This window comes from Leptodactylus fuscus, chromosome 3 (genome assembly GCF_031893055.1).
Source record: "Leptodactylus fuscus isolate aLepFus1 chromosome 3, aLepFus1.hap2, whole genome shotgun sequence".
Classification (NCBI taxonomy): Eukaryota; Metazoa; Chordata; class Amphibia; order Anura; family Leptodactylidae; genus Leptodactylus; species Leptodactylus fuscus.
In genome coordinates, this window is record NC_134267.1 from 202,393,655 (window position 1) to 202,413,360 (window position 19,706).

Here is a 19,706-nt window from a genome sequence, read left to right on the forward strand (position 1 = left end):
TGTAAAACAACTGGCTACAGCTGGAGCTCCTCCCTTGTCTGCAGTGAGACAAAGAGATTGTTAAACCCCGCCCACCATGTTAAAGTCCCACCCCTCAACTGAAGATGAAACAGTTCAGCAGAAGATCAACCCTTGTGATCTCTGCAGGATTTTTGCAAAGCTATTTAGGATCATGCAGATTTCTGCAGGCTGAAGAATAGTCAGGAGAGGATTATATCTTTTATTTCTAGGTTTAGTGATCCTTTTATTCTATCAGAACATCTCAAAGAAAACACATCTGCCAAGCTGTTCCATATTAAGCCTACGTTAGCAGTTGGTCAGTGCAGTGGTTTCATCTAGAGCCATCTTTATGTTATCAGTACTGACATCTAATTTGTATTGACTATTACAATAATGAATTGACATGGCCTAGACTTGAAATGAAAAATTATTTCTGAAGAGTTAAAAAATATATATACAAATACCATAATTATACTAAAGTTGCCGAAATATGTAGGATGTGAGATTCAAGATTGTGGCGTATGCAAATAAAAAAGTCCTTAATAAATTGCCTAGTCTGACAATTATTGCAGGGTGATTCTGCTGAGTACACAGGACTCTCTCATTTGCATCTTATACGTGATGTTAATATATATATATATATATATATATATATATATATATGGGGCATTCACAAAGTTACACATAGTCATATTTTGAAGGATAGCTTTTGCCGTCCTCACTGCGTCGAGACTCGTTGTAAATGGATTTTTTGCTCTTTTCTTCATATGCTGATGTCTTGTATCCAGGACTTTTGGCAGATACGTGATAGGAAACAGCTTTATAACTGCAAAGAAAAGAAATTATTATATTTCACATGACGTAATAGTGCACCCATTCATGTGACTTTGTGAAATTGGCAATGGCTTGCATCTGGAGATGTCTGGTGTAACACACAGATGATATCCTGCTCAAATGGCTGTTAAACCCGCAAATAATGACTGCGGAATCTAAGGACCTTCTTAGTGTTTTTTTCTCCCCAATATGGAGGGCCGCAGTCCCTATGTCACTATTACAAGTTCACCTATAGAACACATATTTTCATTTATATTACAGTATAAAATACATGCAATTCCACCACTAGTGTTCAAGTCCCATACTGGGACCAAATTTAAAGAATAAAAAAAAAAAAAGAAAAGAAAATACAGTATAATATTAAAAAAAAAAATAATATAAATAGTTTTACAAAAAATAAAAAAAAATAGGAAAAAGTTTGTTTTTTTAGCATTCATAATGACTCAAAGTAAAAGTGATTCATTTACACAGTGTAAAAAATATTGAAACCGTAAAAAATATACAAATAAAAAAAACTTTGCTGACATTGCCTCCAAAAATGCAGAACCCTGCAGATCAGCTGTTTTTATGTGACCACAATTCTTGGAGTGGTTTACATGTCAGCAGCTGCAGTACTCACTCATAGTTATACCGAATGGGAGTCTCATACTCACACTTAAAGTACCACAATTATAGATGGGCACAATATGTTCACCTGAATAAGTAATTTCTGTAATTGACATGAAATACCAATCTCAATGACAAGTTTACTTACGTGGTTTCCTCTGGCATCAGACCACGGCATGCTATGCACATCATGATTCCACCAATTAATGCAATGCCACCAGCAACCCATCCAACAAACAGGGCAGCTCCAAATGTGTATCTACAAAGCAAGGACATTATGTTGACATGATGATGATGATGATGATGATGATGATGATGATGATGATAATGATGATGATGAATGACACACCAATAGAAATAGAATTAGAAATAATCTCTGTTGTGCACTACCCCTATAGGCTCTGCACGTTGCCTAACCTAGTGTTTTGCATACAATGTTCCTCTAATTCTTGGAGTATTTGCCTAAAGGGGCCTTGAGGTTCAGCATGAAAATTTTTCCTAATAAATGTATAATACATAACTAAAAAAAATGATGTCCATGTATTGAATCTTTCTGACATTGATCCTCAGATTCGCAGTCCCCTCTTCAATTTTATAAAATACCCACCAAGTTCTCAGATTACGCACACTGAGAAAGATTTACTAAGCAAAATGGGCCAAATGGACCAAAAAATTTGTGCCACATTTGTCACGTGTTAAGACACTTTTACAACCAATGGTTGTGGGAGTTGTGGCTTTGTATAAAGGGGTAGGGCTTAGTGAAATTGGGAAAGACCTATGTTGTGATACCATGAGACAAAATTTTGGTGGACTTTTCTAGCATAAACTAAGCCAAGTAATTGAAGATGTAACGTTAGACTAGACAGAAATAATGCAACATCCACTATCAGACACTATGATAAAACTTTCCACACTGCATTCTTTGCACTGGATAAATAACTTTACCCCAAAAATGATGGTCTTCTGGTGCCCTGATTATTAGATGTGCTAGAAGTCTTTGTGCTCAGCTGTCTCTGCTGGTGCTGCAGCTATCTGTGACAACGCCGACTCTGCTCTACTCTCAATATGAAGAAAAAACATACAACCAAACTGTACACGTGAGAAAGGAGCACAGTCCTCCAAAACGCGTCGCGCGTATATTGGCCTTTATTCAATAAACGGAAGCCATCTACATTGAAATGGTTTGGTGAGCGCTGGTCCATTTTTTAGCCATCACAGTTTGTTTCTGCTGTTTGGATCGGGTCCTTCTTTTCTGCTCTACTCTCGTGGCTTTTACATAGAGTAGAGCAGCGCCATGAGTCAGCGCAACAGCAGAGGAGGCAGGGAAATAAGACTTCTGTTCCCCCCGCTATGAATCTAATAATCAGGGCACTGTGGGACCCTCTATAGAGTAAGGATTGGTGTATGCAGTGCAGGGTATGCATTGTGAAGAGATTTTGGTCCCCACATAACTCCTTTAAGGGTCAGTTTACATGGCGGAAAGTGAAGGGGAAATTCATCTTCATTTTCTGCCGCTGTTTTTTTTGTCCCGATGAATGGGTCTAATCAGGAGGGAGTCTAAAGCCGTGGACCCCGTGTGGCAAGGTCGAGCAGAACGTTTCTTTTTTCCATGTCCTGCTGCAATCTCTACCTCCCATTGAAATCAATAGGAGGCGGATTCGGGAGGAATCTGTTCTGGATTTGAGGGCGGAAACTGCCCCCAAATCTGCACCAAATTCCTCCATGTGAACTGACCCTAAAGAATGTGTAGTGGAACTTTGCACTGCCTAACTTTTAGAATGCATTAGTAAATCTCACTAATTCATTAAATTAATCCAATACATTTATTAAAAATTCTGTAAAGTAAAATATGCAAAAAAATTATGTTTCTAATTTTATATTATAATTAATAATAAATAATCATTTTATTTTTAAGACGGAATCAAAGTCAGTAAATTTTTCTGACTCCATGACTCTGAATCAAAAGCTTTGCCCCCAATTCCTCCTGCCTTTGGAAGTAGTAGAAGTGGTGAGAGATTGGACTGGAAATTAGAGGAACGGCACCAGATAGAGGAAGAGTGACGTACTAGGGATTTGAACTAGTCATTATGCATTTTGTTGCCATAAAGAAAACAGTCATTAATTTTGACAATTACCTTGTCTGAAGGGTCTGGAGACCTCCCATACCTCCCATGCCGCTGATGGCTCCACCTGTATACATGCTACTGGTGGTCATCCAGAAGTTGGTCACCAACATATTAGCAAACACAGACACCCCAATTATAGAGCAAAGACCTTCAAAAGACCCAAAAATATAATATTAGTAATTATTATCAACAATTATTATTAATATCACTAAACAGACCACAAAGATTGAATAATAAATAAGTAGGAAGAGCAATGTCAGGGGACAACTGGGGGACATGTTGGCTATAATATATAATATGTTTACATTTATTAAATATATTACCTTTCAGTTCTGTACTTTTTACACTTTTCCATTATTTCACATTAAAGACTTCTGTCTTCTGGGTTCACATATTTTTCTATACTCGTATTCACATTATATAAGTATATTGATGCATTATTGTTGAGCAAACATGTAAGAGTGTCCCATCACATCATTACAGTACGTCACATCTAATGCTATTGACAATAGTTCCGCTACTATGGAGCTCTTTTACACTTGGTAATTAGAGAATTGATCGATGAAATGGAATCAGGATATGTGGCTATTATATCTGGAAGGAATATTCTGCACTTTCCTTCACATAAACATCTGACTTAGTAAGATTAGCTAGTCATTGCAGCAAACAAAATGTTAATAAAGGATTATAATATGGACAGTACCTGTATGTGATGTCATTAGTTCTAATAAATTGACTAGATAGATAGATGGATGGATAGATAAATAGATAGATAGATAGATGATAGATAGATAGATAGATAGATAGATAGATAGATAGATAGATAGATAGAGTAGACATCATATAACAGATTTGGTCAATGGAAGACCAAGATCAATAAGATTATATTAGAGCCCTGCAGTATTATAGGTAATTTGATATTTTTAATATTGCTTGATGTTACAGATAAAAGATGACTGATCTCATTAATGTATGGAACCTATGGACCATGTTATAGAGCAAATTTTTGTAAAATTGTTAATTATTCATTTAGGTTCCTCTCTCTAGATTTAGAGTCCAATGGGCAGACCTATTGGTGTTGTTATCCATTCTAGAGCACCATGAAGTTGCTTCCTATTTGTGTTGCAAGTTTTACCAATTTCCTGTAAGTTACTGAAGACGTTCAAGAAAAACATTAGAAAAATTAGCCAGTTGTGAACATCGTCTGTCACCACCCTAGTACACTATTACTAGGGGACAGTGTGATGTGTTGGGGTACAAGTTCCAGTGGATTGGAGATGCATGTGAGAACTCTTGGAGATGGTTGTGGGAAGAGCATCTGAGAGAAGACTGAAGAAGGAAGATAGAAGAGATATAAGACAGGTCATGTTGTGAAACCCTTGTACGTCATTATGGCCACTTTGAATTGTATTGGTGGACATAGGGTACTGGTGAACTGAAAGGAACAAGGTAGAGGAAGAGGATAAAAAAGGGGAAAGGTACATTAGCCAAGCATTGGAGTTAAGGGTGAGTTGGAGGGATGCAGGAGCTCCTCTTAATAATTCCCATTCCACTTCCTATGTTGCTAATTGATACTTCTTATGAGCAATTGTAGCCATATGTAAAAGGAACCTTACTAGTATACCAACCATCAATGAGATCTTAAACTGGAGGAATCTATCCAAAGAAAAAGAGATAAGAGGTAAAAACCTTCTCACCGGCAACAATGAACATGACTCCAGATGTCAGCGTTATATTGGCTTTGGCAGAGTCTTCCATGCTTCCAATTCTGATACATTTCAGTGCAAAGATGGAAATAAGTAAACCAATTGCCCCAAGAACAATTCCTACAATCATCAAAGCTCTACATGCCTGGAACATAGCTGTAAAGAGAAAAAAACATTAGGATCAGTTCCATAGTCTTATAATATTCACTATGTGGCTATGGATGACTGCTAGAAGTAGGCACTTAGGACACTTTGTCAAAACCCAGGCTATAAAATGACTAGGTCTCATATTGTATTGCACATTAAAATGTATAAAATATTTTAAGCTCTGGTTTCTTACGGCACTTGTAGAATAAAAAATATTCTCTGAATACATTTATTCTTATAGTAGTATATAAAATATTTAGTCATTTTCTTAAGGAGACTATGCATCTTAGATACATGCCAACTAAATATTTGTTACACAGCTATTCTATAATTAGAGAAATAGATGAGTAGTCAATTATTTGGACGTATTAAAACTTTAAATTTTATTAATATCTATTAAAAGTAAATAATTAAAAAAAAACAACAACAAAAAAACACCCAAGTGTTCAAATTCCAAAACAAAAGGTGAAGGAGAAAGGACTGACTAATACGTGGTTTCACTTCTGTGGGAATATTTTGGTGGGTTTTAAAATATTCCCACAGAAGTGAAACCACGTATTAGTCAGTCCTTTCTCCTTCCCCTTTTATTTTGGAATTTGAACACTTGGGTGGTTTTTGGTTTGAATTATTTACTTTTAATAGATATTAATAAAGTTTAAAGTTTTAATATGTCCAAATAATAGACGACTCATCTATTTCTCTAATTACTGTATTAGTGGCACGTATACCTTGCATTATTTACCGTCAGTACTATAACACAGCTATTCTATGCTTGGTTTGGTCAAGGGGAGAGGTAGATAAGCCACTGCCGTATATCTCTGGCAACAGAATATCTAACATGAAAACAAAAGATTAGCTATGGCTAAATACAGCCATTGTTCAACCCTTATTACCCTCAACTAGAGATGAGCAAACAGTAAAATGTTCGATATTCGATATTCGTTTCGAGTAGCTGCTCAATATTCGACTACTCAAATCGAATATCGAATCCTATTATAATCTATGGGGGGGAAATGCTCGTTTCAGGGGTAGGCAACATTCGATCAAATTACACTTACCAGTCCACGAGTGAGGGTCAGGCTGGATCCTCCGAGAAGTCTTCTCCGTGCAGCGTCCCCGCGGCATCTTCTGGCTCTGAATTCACTCTGCCAGGCATCGGGCCTGGGCAGACCCAACTGCGCATGCCCGCACTACAAGAAAATGGCCGCTTACAGTCAAAGAGGCCATTTTCTTGTAGCGCTGGCATGCGCAGTCGGCTCTGCCCAGGCCTGATGCCTGGCAGAGTGAATTCAGATCCGGAAGACGCCGCGGGGAAGCTGCACAGAGAAGACTTCTAAAGGTAGGAGAAGAACCAGTGTTGATTGGCCGACTGTATAGCATTCGGCCAATCAATGCTGGTTCTGCATCGAACTTTTCCATTCGAATAGCAAGTGGTACTCGATCGAGTACGAGTATACTACTCGCTCATCTCTACCCTCAATATCTGCTGTCGGTACCCCCAAACACATGAAATTTTCGGCTTATCTTCACAAATTGTAGGCTTCAGACAACGTTAAGCTAATGTGTATGGCCATCTTCAGGCAAACAGAAATTGAGTTTCATGATAAAGGCACACACATACAAAAAGATTTAATAGCACATAAATTATTGATATATTTTCTAAATTGAATTGTCTTATATAAATTGTTTCATACGATAAACCTAAAATTAGAAGAGGTGACTTTCTTCCTATTGATTTTCTTTCCCTTTGCCTTTGTTATAGTCTATAATAGTAATAATTTTGGGTACTTATATTTCCTTTGCAGTTGGGTGGCTTTTTGTCGCAGCCCTGAATCCAAATTTCTTGGCCAAAGCCAAATGACTTGTTGGCACCCAACTCATCAACGTCCTTCTTAGCTATGCTGGTGGATATCTTGAGTTTTTTGCAAGGTAGTCATGCACATTAGATGAGTATCGGCTAAACTTGTGGCCATCTAATATGTCTAAGGAGGGTCCTAACTCTTCATAGTCAGGTGCCAATGGGAAAAAAAGGATTAAGCAATTGTATTTCAACATACTGATCCTTTTGTTTCCAAGGGAAATAAGTTGGCAACAGAGGAGTCTAGCAACAGCTTATACTCCCTTCCACACTGGGAATACAAGTACAACTCGGCTGAGCTGTGCATGTGTTGGGTGCGGTCAGGAGAAACATCTATCTTTTGTGCATTGCCAGCTTTAGGTTACATTTAGATGACCCAGGTACAAAAGGGACATGAAAAATGTATTTTTCAGGGCTGTCTTGCGTCCAAGGGCCACCCATTTTCATGGATGCCCCATTCATTTGAGTGTTTGGAGTGATCTGTGAACACTCACAAAAAATAGGATATAATGTTTATTTTGACAGTCAAAATAACAGTCATGTGAATATCCGCCATTCACCAATATAGAATTTAATGCTGCCATGTGACGTCACAAGGCCGTTAGTCATGTGAATGTAGCCTTAGACTAGTAGCATTCTCTGGTACTTTGTTACATATATTCTCAATATTTTAAGACTCATCCAACTAAGGCTAGGTTCACATCTGCGTTAAGGTTTCCATTCAGGGTTTCCACTTGAAGACCCCCTGAGCAGAAACCTAATCTGTTAAAAAGACGGTTACCTTCAGAAACCTGTGGACCCCATAGACTACAATGGGGTCGACTGGTTTCTGTCTGGTTTTCACATGAAAAGGGCGAAAAATGCTTCTCTACGCATTTTTCAAGTGGAACGGAATCCCCAAACGGAGAGCCAACACTGGTGTGAACCCCGCGTAACCTATAATGTATAAAAACCAATATATGTACTGTAAATGACTAAACATAAGGCTATATATCCCCTTCAGACTAATATTTTTTTTAAGTAAATTTTGTAAAAAAAAAATGGAGTGTCATCTTTTCATGAAAATAAGTGTTAAAATATATCCAAATACAACATTTGTGTAAGAAGCGACAAATAATTCCTATCACGGTTTCACGGGCAGGGTGTGGACTGCATTGAAATTATTCATATATCTGATAAGGTCCAGCACACCTGAATCACTGGCGATAAGAAGAGTTCTGCTTTGTAGAACAAAAGGGCACATTCACAATCTGGGTGCTACTTTTTATCAGCACTCCAAACACAATTTTTTTTCCTATTACAAAAAAAAAAAAATCTTCATATTCAATAGCCAGTATTTAGTCAATATTCCTTAGATACATCTTTACTTGTTCAGACACTTAGAATTCCACTCCATAAATCTTAAGAGACGTGAAGTAGCATTTGCCAACTTTATTATCTTACTTCAGGCTATGTCAATTCTTCTCTACCATACCTTGTAAATACGAGTATGACTAGTATGACAAATGGTCACAGATGAAATATTCAATAGTAATACAAAATAACTATACATAAAGCACAACCATAGTAATAATATATATTATACATTATATTATATATGAGCATTGCCCCAAGAATCGATGAGATAACCTAAGATGCCTCAAAAACATTTAAAAAAAATCGATTAGGATGATCAAAATAAAGTGTCACTTTAATCTCAATCCTTTAAAAATAATTGAATTTTAATTTACATTTTCGATGTATTATATTTAATATCACCAGTTTAATGCTAAAAAATTAATGGAAAAGATCCACTACAATAAAAAACATATTGAAAAATAATGACCTGGTAACCCAAGGATAGTGTAGTAGGGTCGGCATTCTGTGAATCCGGAGCTCTGTCGTACACAGCTTCTCCATAGTCCTTGGTACTGAAACACTGCGGTCACTGGGTTGTCGTAGAGGTCCTGTGTACTCCACATATCCATACATGTTGATGCAATGATGCCAGCAAAGCCCAGGGCAGAGACGATAAAGCCCATGGTTTGGCACATGGTGACAGACATGGTTGAGCACTGTTGAAGGTCCCAGCTGGTTCTGTGTGCTTCTCCTAATCTACTGGAATCCAATTCTGAAGGACAATTATAACCTCCTCTTTCTGCTTCCTGCTTTGTTTGCTCAATATGTTTTCATAAGATATCACAGTTTCGCCCTCATTGTGGGTAGAGCGTGGTCGAGTTTCACATGACACAACGCAATACAAAGATATGGGCACCAGGTAGGGGAAATGGTGACAACAGAGCCACAAGGTTATGGCATCATCATAAGAATCGGCGTCATAGTTTCTATTTCGACTGAAATTGTTTCGGGTTTTTTTTTAGCTGCCCTTTTTGAAAATTTACCAAATTGAATTTTACATATTTGGCTGTGCCCATATTTGCTTGAAAGACTCTGCCTCAAATTTCATCAGACATGATGGGAAAGAGTATGTGGTGCTATTCTTTCCATCAGGGGTATAACTATGAGGGGTACAGCGCTAACAGTTGCTACACAGTCCCCTCTGCCATATTAAATATACCACTACTCTAAAAGGTACAATGTAGGTACAGACCCCACCACAGATTTTTATACTGGGGCCATTGAGCTTTAAATTATGCCTCTGCTTAAGACAATAGAAACCATGGCAAACACAACAGACCTTATTATAACTATATTACATGTGCCAGTGACCGATAGTGGCTATTGTATGAAGGGTTCAACTCTTTGTCATGGTTTTCAATATAAATAGGTACCATGATGCCTATGTAGACGATCCAAAAATACAATTCCTTCAGTTGCCCTTTTTTTAATATTATATTAATCTATTTCTTGGTCTCCTGCCCAAGGTTTCTGGTGTTTCTAGTAGACCCAATAGGTCATTAGACTATTTAGACTGTGTTCATGTGGTTTTCAGGCTGTCTACATACAGCATATTAGCCATTGATTTACGATTTTTAACAAAACTTTATCACACAACATATAACCTAGTACTGGCTAATAGAATTCCATGGTCAGGTCAGGGTCAGGGGATAATCACACACATCAGGGAGAGTGTTTGCCTACATAGGCGTACAGAGACTTACAAGTCATTCCTGCTCCGCTAGTGATTCTAGGTAAAAAATATGCAAATCTCCCTAATGTGTATGATTATCCCCTGACCCTGGTCTATAGTCTCTCACTGTGCCAAATCAGTATCCCTGCGCTATGCTGAGGAGGTCCAAAAGACCGAAACAGTGCTGTCCATAGCTGGGAATCTGTTCCTTTTGGAATAGAAATACTAATTTGGCAATAAACTCTGCATCATGTTAGTAGGCTTATTAACGGAGTCATGCATGATGTTAAGGGGGATGCCCTACAGAGGGCAGCATACAGAGGCACTGTTCTCTTAATTACATCATGGTCATGTTAGACATATACCTTGGAAGAGTTTCCCAGTATATGATGTATAATGAACAGAGGGACAGATTTGCTAAAATGGTGCAAAAGTGTCCTAGTTTCACATAGCAACCAATCACAATGCAGCTTTCATTTTTCAGGAGCAGAATACTAGATGAAAGCTGTGCTGTGATGGGTTGCTATGAACCATTTTAATACACCGGCCCCATAGAGTCTAAATGTGATGCAAACTCAGCCCTAAAGGGGTTATCTGAGTTATTGAAAAGTCCAAATCCTTGATGTAAAATAAAGTGTCAATAGAAGACATATTTATCCTGCTATTCCATCCCCCTCTATGGACTGCAGCAGCAACATGATCGTATATTCATGTCAATGCGGCAAATCACTGGGCTCAGTGGTGTATGGCTTGTGGTGTATACAGGCATATCATCACTGCCGCCAAGTAAAAGAACCTGGCAGGGAAGATTGGAGTGGTAACGCTGGAGCAGAGGGTGATGAAATTGGTGACTATTCATTTTTTTCTGGACTTTTTTTTTTCAGACAATGCCCTAATTAATTTTATAATATCTAATAAATGCCACAACTAATCCCTCTAAGGGAGTCTATCGCCTGCAAACCCTATCAAGCCAACCACGGTGTATTGTAGTGATAGAATACTGAGCACCATAATACCTTCACTTGCCCCATTCCCTTAAAATGTTTAGAAATATGCAAATGAGGCTCAAGTGCAATGGGGGTGTGCCAGAACCTCAAGTTTTTAAACCTGAATACAAAGCCTTTGGAGGTTTTGGTATGTCCATACTCTTGTATTGATGCATGCAATGGACTATCTAGAGGTATGATGGTGCACAGTATAATGCCCCCTACAATACACTGCGGGTGGTTTCCTAGGGACAGACTGCCTTTAGAATTATGACCAGTTCGGCTTACATCATTAAAGGAGTGAAGAAACAATTTCTACTGAGAAGCTTGGTGACAACTACTAAGGAGTTGTCCCGTCTTTTATAGTCACTTTATAGCTTATATATCTACATTGTTGTACAGTAATACAGTACAGCACATTATAGTAAAGACTCGTCTCTTTTAGGCCATATGGAATGATAACTGCAAATTCTATGGACACTGGGCTGACTGTCATTAAGAGAGGTCGTTCAGCCCCTTTCATCAGTGTAATAGACCAAGACTAATATAAGTCATGGACAACCCATGTAAGGAAAACAAAATGTCTGTCATTAACCAAAAATTCTCTATTTAAGAACCCCACACCAAAAATGGAACTTTTTGTGATGACTAAGCTAAATCTAAGTTTGAGAAAATTGAGATGAGATTCCTTTCAATATATATATATATATATATATATATATATATATATATATTATATATATGGACAAATATAATGGGATTTGTTAGAAAATTCATACTGGCCACACTAAAGACAACATGAAATCCTGACCCATTTTATAGCTCTATTCTGTGACATGTTGGGGAAAACATAGTTGGAAAACAAATCTGGAATAGGGAGAAGTTTCCTGGGGGTGACTCCCGCAGATTTCTCCCTGCCCGACTCAGCTTGCTTGGCAGGCTCCTCCCTATTTGCATAAGGGGAGTGTGTCAAGTAAGGTGAGACTTGTCAGATAAGCTGAGCCAGGTGGAGAGAGGCCGGCGGGGGCCACAGTCAGGATACTTTCTGGCTTGTTTTTAACAATGTTCTCTCTACTGCAGTATATGACAGTAAACCATAGCTCCATGAAATGAAGGAGAAGGTTGGGATTTCCTAATGCTTGTGGTTTAGGTAGAAAGAATCTCTAGAAAGGTTCTCTTTGAGCTTTATATATCGTGGCAGATATAGGGCTAGAGATGAACAAACCAGATCTGATCTGAATTATCCAGAGCCAAGAGTATAATAATTTCACTTCTGGTTCTAGCCAAACAAGTTCAGCCAGAAATGAATCTTTGGGTTGAACCATCTGAACCCAAAATTAAATGAATCTTCAGAGGTCCGCCCATTTCTGGAATGGACTATTTCCAGTGGAGGTGATTCATACATATGGAGCCAATGGACGCCTTTAAGATTACTGGTAGAGATGTGCTCCTGAAACTGTGCCACTCTTGTCAAAAGGCTGTGACTGGTATTGCAGCCTATCCCCATGAAATTAAATGAGAGTAGTAGGAGGAGGAGGAGGAGGAGGAGTTTCCTGTATCGAAACCTAAATGTTCAGGTTTTGAGTAATATTTTGGACAAAACTGATCAGTCATAAAAATACTACAGTAGTTGTAGCAATCCATTATAACTGCGTAACATATGTACTTAGATATCATTTAGCAATATATAGTAAGTATATGATGTCTTATTGATTTGTCCTGTATTAATAAAGTTAATCACTATATCATTAAATGGTAGATTTTTCTTTTCTTTTTTTTTTTTTTTGGCGCATTTGTGTTTTAGTTTGTTACTTTTAGCTATATTAATACATTGTGACCACATCAGCTGTGTGAGCATAACTGGGTCAGCGTGACTAAGTTATATGTAAGATTGGAAATCAACAGCCCATTGAATGATTTTTTTTCTATTTTCTTCTCCATATGGAGGGGGTTGGGAGAGGTGAAAAGGAACATTATCTTTCGAATGTTTTCTTTTACATAGAGTGCCACAATAGAGGGATTGAAGAACTGAACTGAAAATTGTAAGGGTCAGTAAATTTCCATTGCTGTGACATGAAACTCAAACACCAGTACTGATATGATCAGCTTGGCTTTGTTCACACCACCACCTGCTGCCGCCATTTTTACCCTGCTAAGAAGAAAATCATATATTTGTGTGGCAACGTCTACCTTACACATGTATGACATTCCAGGTAGTGTGCGGCCACTATATAATACCAGATCCTGTACAGTGGTCACTACAGTGTGCTTAGAGTGAGGTGTCAATCTGATTCAGTGCCAATGGTTACCCATATTACCAAAGTACATTCCAATGTTACACACCATCCCCCCCCACCATGATGCCTTTCAGTGCCAGCCACAATGCCTCCACCACTGCCAAGCAGGATACTGGCAGGGATTATGGCAACTGAGACTCCAGCGTAGATGTAAACTTAGCCTTAGATGGTCAACAAGTCCTGCCAAAATCAACCAGTTTGGCCAATATTCATCAAATCTATATGGCCGGCTTCAGACACACAAAAAAGTCAGTCCTTCTGACTTTATATAATTATCTAAGGCTGGGCATACATGAGATACCTATTGAGTGGCAACTATGTCTCCTAATGCCCCCCCCCCCCCATACACATGCTTGACTTGGCTATGAGTGCATATATAGGGAGAGAGGAGAAAGCCGCTGCCGATCAACTCTGGTGGCTGTTTGAGAACAAAAGCATTGGCTTTGTTAAAGGAAAACATACCCAACACTTCTATCTCGACATCATGGAAGAGACAGGAGGCCATATATACTGTACATTAGATGGAACGCAATCTTGCCAAAATCAAAAGGATCAGCTATAATGCATTTAATGTGCATAGAAAGCTTTAAGGGGTTATCCAGAAAAAATTGTATTTTCCCTGGAGGCCGGGGAAGGTGAAAAATAACCACCAGATGATCTGATATGGAAGACCTATCTCCCAGCAAGGTCATAATAGTATACTCATGGATAACCCCTTTGGTTTCTTTTTCATTAATATTATTAATTGAACAATATTACTTGGTCCTCATAGAGGAGAAGCTCAACTCATAGAGCGGCTGGCCAAAAGGTGGCAACACAACATCTAAACCAAACATATTTCCATGTGTGCGGCCTCCTTGTCAATGTCCCAGCCAAGGGAAATATTTGCATGACGTTTCTGTGTTCTTCTCTATGTGCTTTATCCTCCCTCACTACAAAAATATGCATCCATTATTTGGTTGCTAAGAAATTGGCCTTGACATTGAGTAATGGGAATGTATCTATCAGGAGTAGCTCACACTCACCAGGACCTAAGTCAGCACCATCATGCATTACATGGACACCCATCAGATTGGATCTGTTTCATATATACTAGAAGAGGAGATCTCCATACACTAAGGAGTTGGATGGCCAATTCCTTTGTAGACTAAAAGGTTGTTACCTGTCTACTGGCAACACATAGTTTTCCTTCTGTTTTAGGGTGGCCATACACTTTCAATAGCTGTATGCTGACAGCTATTCTTCCTTGCCCCCTCATTCACATGCTATCATGTGCATGTTGGGAATAAACAAATGGGGAAGGGTGCCACTAGATACCTGCGATGGCAGCTTATCTTCCCTTAGAACAAACTGATGCCGTTGGTGGGAAGTTATGGCACGTCATAAAGATCAGATGGTGATCCGGTCCCAACATTAATCTAAAGTGTATGGCCACCTAGCAGGTAGTTTTACACATTTCATTTTTCGGAAAACCACAATGGGGTGATTTATCATTGCTATAGCACCTCAATTCTGGTGTTTTTTTTTCTTATTTATTATTTTTTATTATTTTCTTATTTTATCATTTTTATCATTCCTCATGTATTGAGTGCAATTTTTAATGATTTGTGATTATCGCCCCCTTTTAAAAAGTGATCTGTGACATAGGTGTCGTATATGGGGTCTATAGGTACATCTAATTCACTACATGTCACTTACTAAAAGGGGACAACACTTTTAGGCAAGCACACTCTACTTCTAACTTGACTTAAAGAAAAAGCACCAAAAACCCTCTGGAGCCCTCTCCTTAGACAACTATGACAAATTTCTGAACCAGATATTTTGATAAATTTTTCACAAAAAATACTAGTTTTTGATCTGTTTGGTATTTTTGCCTCAAGATTTTAGCTGGTAAGGCAATAGCAAAATATGAACTGCTCTGTAGACAATGAAGATTTTTTGTGTTTTTTCTTATCACTATTGCTGCCGTTGTCAAGGCTTTCCTTCAGTCACTTATGCATATAGTGAAAAGTTTGAAAGAACTTATATTTAAAAAAACCCCACCCAAAAATCCTTGTGAGGGTGCATTCACACTGAGTAAACGCTAGCTTATTTTGTAGAGTAAAATTACACTTGTAAATTTTGCTATCCCATTGACTTCAATGACATTTTACAGGCGTATTTTTACAGGCGTATTTTTTACAGGCGTATTTTTTACAGGCGTATTTTTATACTTGTAAAAAAATATCATTGAAGTCAATGGGATAGCAAAATTTACAAGTGTAATTTTACTCTACAAAATAAACTAGCGTTTACTCAGTGTGAATGCACCCTGAGGGTGCATTCACCCGGAGTAAAATGGAGTGTAATTTGGAGTGTAATTTTTACACGTGTAAAAAATTTACGCGCGTATTTTGGAGCGTTTACGGAGCGTGTTTTTCTACACGCGTAAACGCTCCAAAAAACGTTCCGTAAACGCCACATGTAAAAAAAACGCTCCAAAATACACCTGTAAATTTTTTACACGTGTAAAAATTACACTCCAAATTACACTCCATTTTACTCCATGTGAATGCACCCTAAAACTAAAGCCCCACATAACAAGCTACAGCAAAAATGTACTGCAGGATATACCGTAGCGGTTATGCCTCACAGTTTTTCCCGTAGCGTTTTTCAAAGAAAGTCCGCAGAGTTTTCCTCTGCAGATTTTCTGCTTCTATTATACCTATAGGGAAACTGCTATCGGGTTGACATGCTACGATTTCCAAAACCGCAAAAGTTTTGGAAATCACAGTGTATCCGCTCTGCCTATTTTTCTGCAGTGTGTGGATGGGATTCGCTGCAGGGACTGTAAAATACTGCATTTTTTTCCGCAATGTTTCCGCTGTGGCCAAACCGCGGCAGTTCTACCACATGGAGAATGGCCGGCAAATGAATGAAAATCATGATGCATTTTACAATCCACCTCCCCTCAAAAAATACCATACAAATGATGCAGGAAGATGAAGCCTAATTGCAATTTTATTAATTTTCTATTAAGAATAGTAAGAGGGAGGTTGAGGTCTTGTTGAGTTAGTTCTACAGACAACGTGGCAGTACGGCGCTATAAAAAGAAGATTCAAAATAACAAGATTGAATGTATAGAATAATTAATAGTAATTATTAGGGGCAACACGGTGGCTCAGTGGTTAGCGTTGCAGTGCTGGAGTCCTGGGTTCGAATCCCACCAGGAACAACATCTGCAAGGAGTTTGTATGGTCTCCCCGTGTTTGTGTGGATTTCCTCCCATTCTAAAAAGACATACTGATAGGGGGAAAAAAAATGTACATTGTGATCCCTATATGGGGCTCACAATCTACATTAAAAAAAAAGAATAGTAATTATTGAATCCATGGATTATTGGATCCAATACAGATTTCAGCAGGGCGAAAATTGCCGCATTTTCATGTACATCATGTAGAACACCATTGCTGTGATTGAGTAATACTGTCAAAATATCTCTCATTAATAAATCCTGACTGTATATTATAGATGATATATGCTGAATTCACCATAAACTTGTTTGGAACAAATTATGTGTTCATTTTGAATATCAATCCAAGGTTGTCTTAACATTTTATAATTTATTTATTTTTTACTGATTTTTTCTATACAAAATAAATTCAGACATAGTAACAGTAGAAGAATAAGACACATTTGGTTGCTGAGTTCTATGTCATTCCTATGGGCAGATATGTGCTTAGGTTACATTATACTGAAATAACCATCGCTTTGATATTTTTACTTTATTTTATTTTTTTATGAAAGGTGATTTTTTTGTAGTTTATTCAATTGGAATTTTTATGCATATGCATCACATTAAAGCCACTTGTATTCTGTCCAATATTTTGAAGCCAAAACCACAAATGGGTCCAAAGTACAACAGAGGTACAATAAATCTCTCCATTTTACTTTCTCTTTGCTTTGCCTTTATATATTTCTTTCTTGTGGCCTCTGGCGTTGATCAAATAAAAAACTGCAGCAAAAGCAATGCATGTGAATCTAGGCCTAATAATAGGAATTCTACATATAGAAATTATATTCACTTATTAAATATATAATAAAATAAGACGCCTGTTGAATTTACTTCCAAAATTAAAAATAGCAAAAAAAAAATAGGCAAAATATTTACAGTAATATACAATTTATATTATGAATATTTTCTAATATAGAGGTTATATAATCTGCACACTTGGCCTCTTGGAGAATCTATGCAGAAGAAAATATTTACTTATTTGCGCAACACGTAGAATCACTTAAGAAATTTTTAAAAATTAAAATTAAAAAATGTATTTGTAAAAATTGGGGGAAAAAAATCAGAAGACAGGGGACAAGTATGAGGCTATGTTTAAACATCTAAATTGGGTTATTTCGGAATCATCATGTGTAGAGATAGTTGTAAAACCAATTTATATTTATGGAATGGTCAAAAAAAATTTCAGCAAATTTGCCACAGCACGTTCATGACGGTAAAAATAACCCAAATAAGTACATTTAACTCTGCACTCAATGAAATCAGACATTACAAATAATAAAATGGAAAGAAAAATTCTCACCAGGTAATCCAAGGATGGTGAAATATGAGCGGCATTCGGTATAACCAGAGCTATCTGTAACGCAGCTTTGCCATAGACCCTGGAAATTGAATGTCTGGGTCACTGGGTTATTTTCAAGGTCCTGAGTGCTCCATTGATTCATACAAGTGGCCGCTATTATACCGGCCACACCAATAGCTCCAAGGAAGAACCCCAAGCACTGGCAGAGTGCGAGAGCCATGATGCCACCCGATGTGTCTGTGTGCCCACAAGTTAGATTCTAAAGAAGTGTAATTACAATTACTGGCAGAGCTGTAGGGATGCTGTATTTTTACGCTTGCAGTGTTGTATACGTCACATATTCAGCAGTCCAGCTGCATGGATTGAGTATCCGCCCCAAGCCTAATCTAATGTTGCAGATACCAGTGACTTTCAGTACCAGGGAACTTTTGTTATATCAGACTTTCTATGTTTACCCTGAAAAAATAAAATCTCCACCCCAGTCATCACGGTGAGTAACAATTATTTAAGAGCTAGAGGTTGGCTGTGATGAAGCCCAGATCTGCAGAGAATAAACTATTTCATTTGGTATTTAAAGCCAGTAAAACTGTAGATGGACATAACTAATTATGTAATAGCAGATTAACACTGTAATGATAGAATACGTGTAATTGAGAAGGCACAAAGTACATAAAGGGCATCGCACAAACTTATTGCAAACTCTTCACCCAAAAATCACAGTAAAAAATGTTCTTATAGAGGGAAGATATAGAACGTGTTGGAGAGGCTTAAAGGGGTTGTCCGGTTTTGGACCAATATTGAGAGACAAATGTTATTGTTTGTTTAATTAAAAGATCTACAATTCCAATATGTCTCACGGTGTTCTAGATCTCTGCTTGATGTCATTCATTCTTATTACTTGCAGTGCATAAAAATTAGTACATAATCAGGTGATGGACAGTCCATGGTCATTTTATATACAGTCTATGGTCATGTTATGTACGGTCCATGGTCATGTAATGGATAGTCCATAGTCATGTGATATACAGCCCATGGTTATGTGATATAGTCTATGGTCAAGTAATGGACAGTCCATGGTCATGTTATATACAGTCTATCGCAGGGGTCCTCAAACTGCGGCCTGCGGGCCACATGCGGCCCGCCAAGCACTTCTGTCTGGCCCTGCCGACAATGCCGGTAGGCATGCATTTATAATGAAGCTCCTGGGGAGCTCGGGCCAGGCCATGGAGCGCACTTCACTTTAACTTTTGGAGGGCACCGCTCCTGATGTCTGTGCGACCTGCTCTGCCTCCGGCCCACTGTTTAAAAAGTTTGAGGACACCTGGTCTATCGTCATGTGATGGACAATCCATGGTCATGTGATGGACAGTCCATAGTCATGTGATATACAGTCCATGGTTATGTGATATACAGTCTATGGTCAAGTGATGGACAGTCCATGGTCATGTTATATACAGTCTATGGTCATGTGATGGGCAATCCATAGTCATGTGATGGACAGT

The 19,706-nt window shown here is 38.0% G+C and overlaps 1 protein-coding gene across 2 annotated transcripts; it reads right to left on the bottom strand.

The window, feature by feature from the left end:
• Window positions 1–655: 655 nt before the first annotated feature.
• CLDN18 (claudin 18) lies at window positions 656–18,497 on the bottom strand. 2 transcript variants are annotated; one of them, XM_075269056.1, is made up of 5 exons: window positions 18,205–18,497; window positions 5,264–5,428; window positions 3,576–3,714; window positions 1,589–1,699; window positions 656–826 (listed from the first exon to the last, which is right to left on the bottom strand). In XM_075269056.1, the coding sequence occupies exons 1-5, from the start codon at window positions 18,422–18,424 to the stop codon at window positions 679–681; spliced, it is 783 nt and encodes a 260-aa protein (XP_075125157.1). In that variant the 5' UTR covers window positions 18,425–18,497; the 3' UTR covers window positions 656–678. The 2 variants fall into 2 exon arrangements, with proteins under 2 accessions (XP_075125157.1, XP_075125156.1); XM_075269055.1 differs by lacking the exon at window positions 18,205–18,497 and adding an exon at window positions 9,103–9,385.
• Between the last annotated feature and the right edge of the window lie 1,209 nt (window positions 18,498–19,706).

Excerpts from the sequence above, each read along its gene's own strand:
- CLDN18 (XM_075269056.1), bottom strand. The coding sequence starts at position 18,424 with ATGGCTCTCGCACTCTGCCAGTGCTTGGGGTTCTTCCTTGGAGCTATT. Across the intron at positions 3,715-5,263 it reads AGTCATGTTCATTGTTGCCG|GTCTTTGCTCTATAATTGGG; the intron begins GTGAGAAGGTTT and ends GGTCTTTTGAAG. Across the intron at positions 1,700-3,575 it reads CTCCAGACCCTTCAGACAAG|ATACACATTTGGAGCTGCCC; the intron begins GTAATTGTCAAA and ends CTTGCTTTGTAG.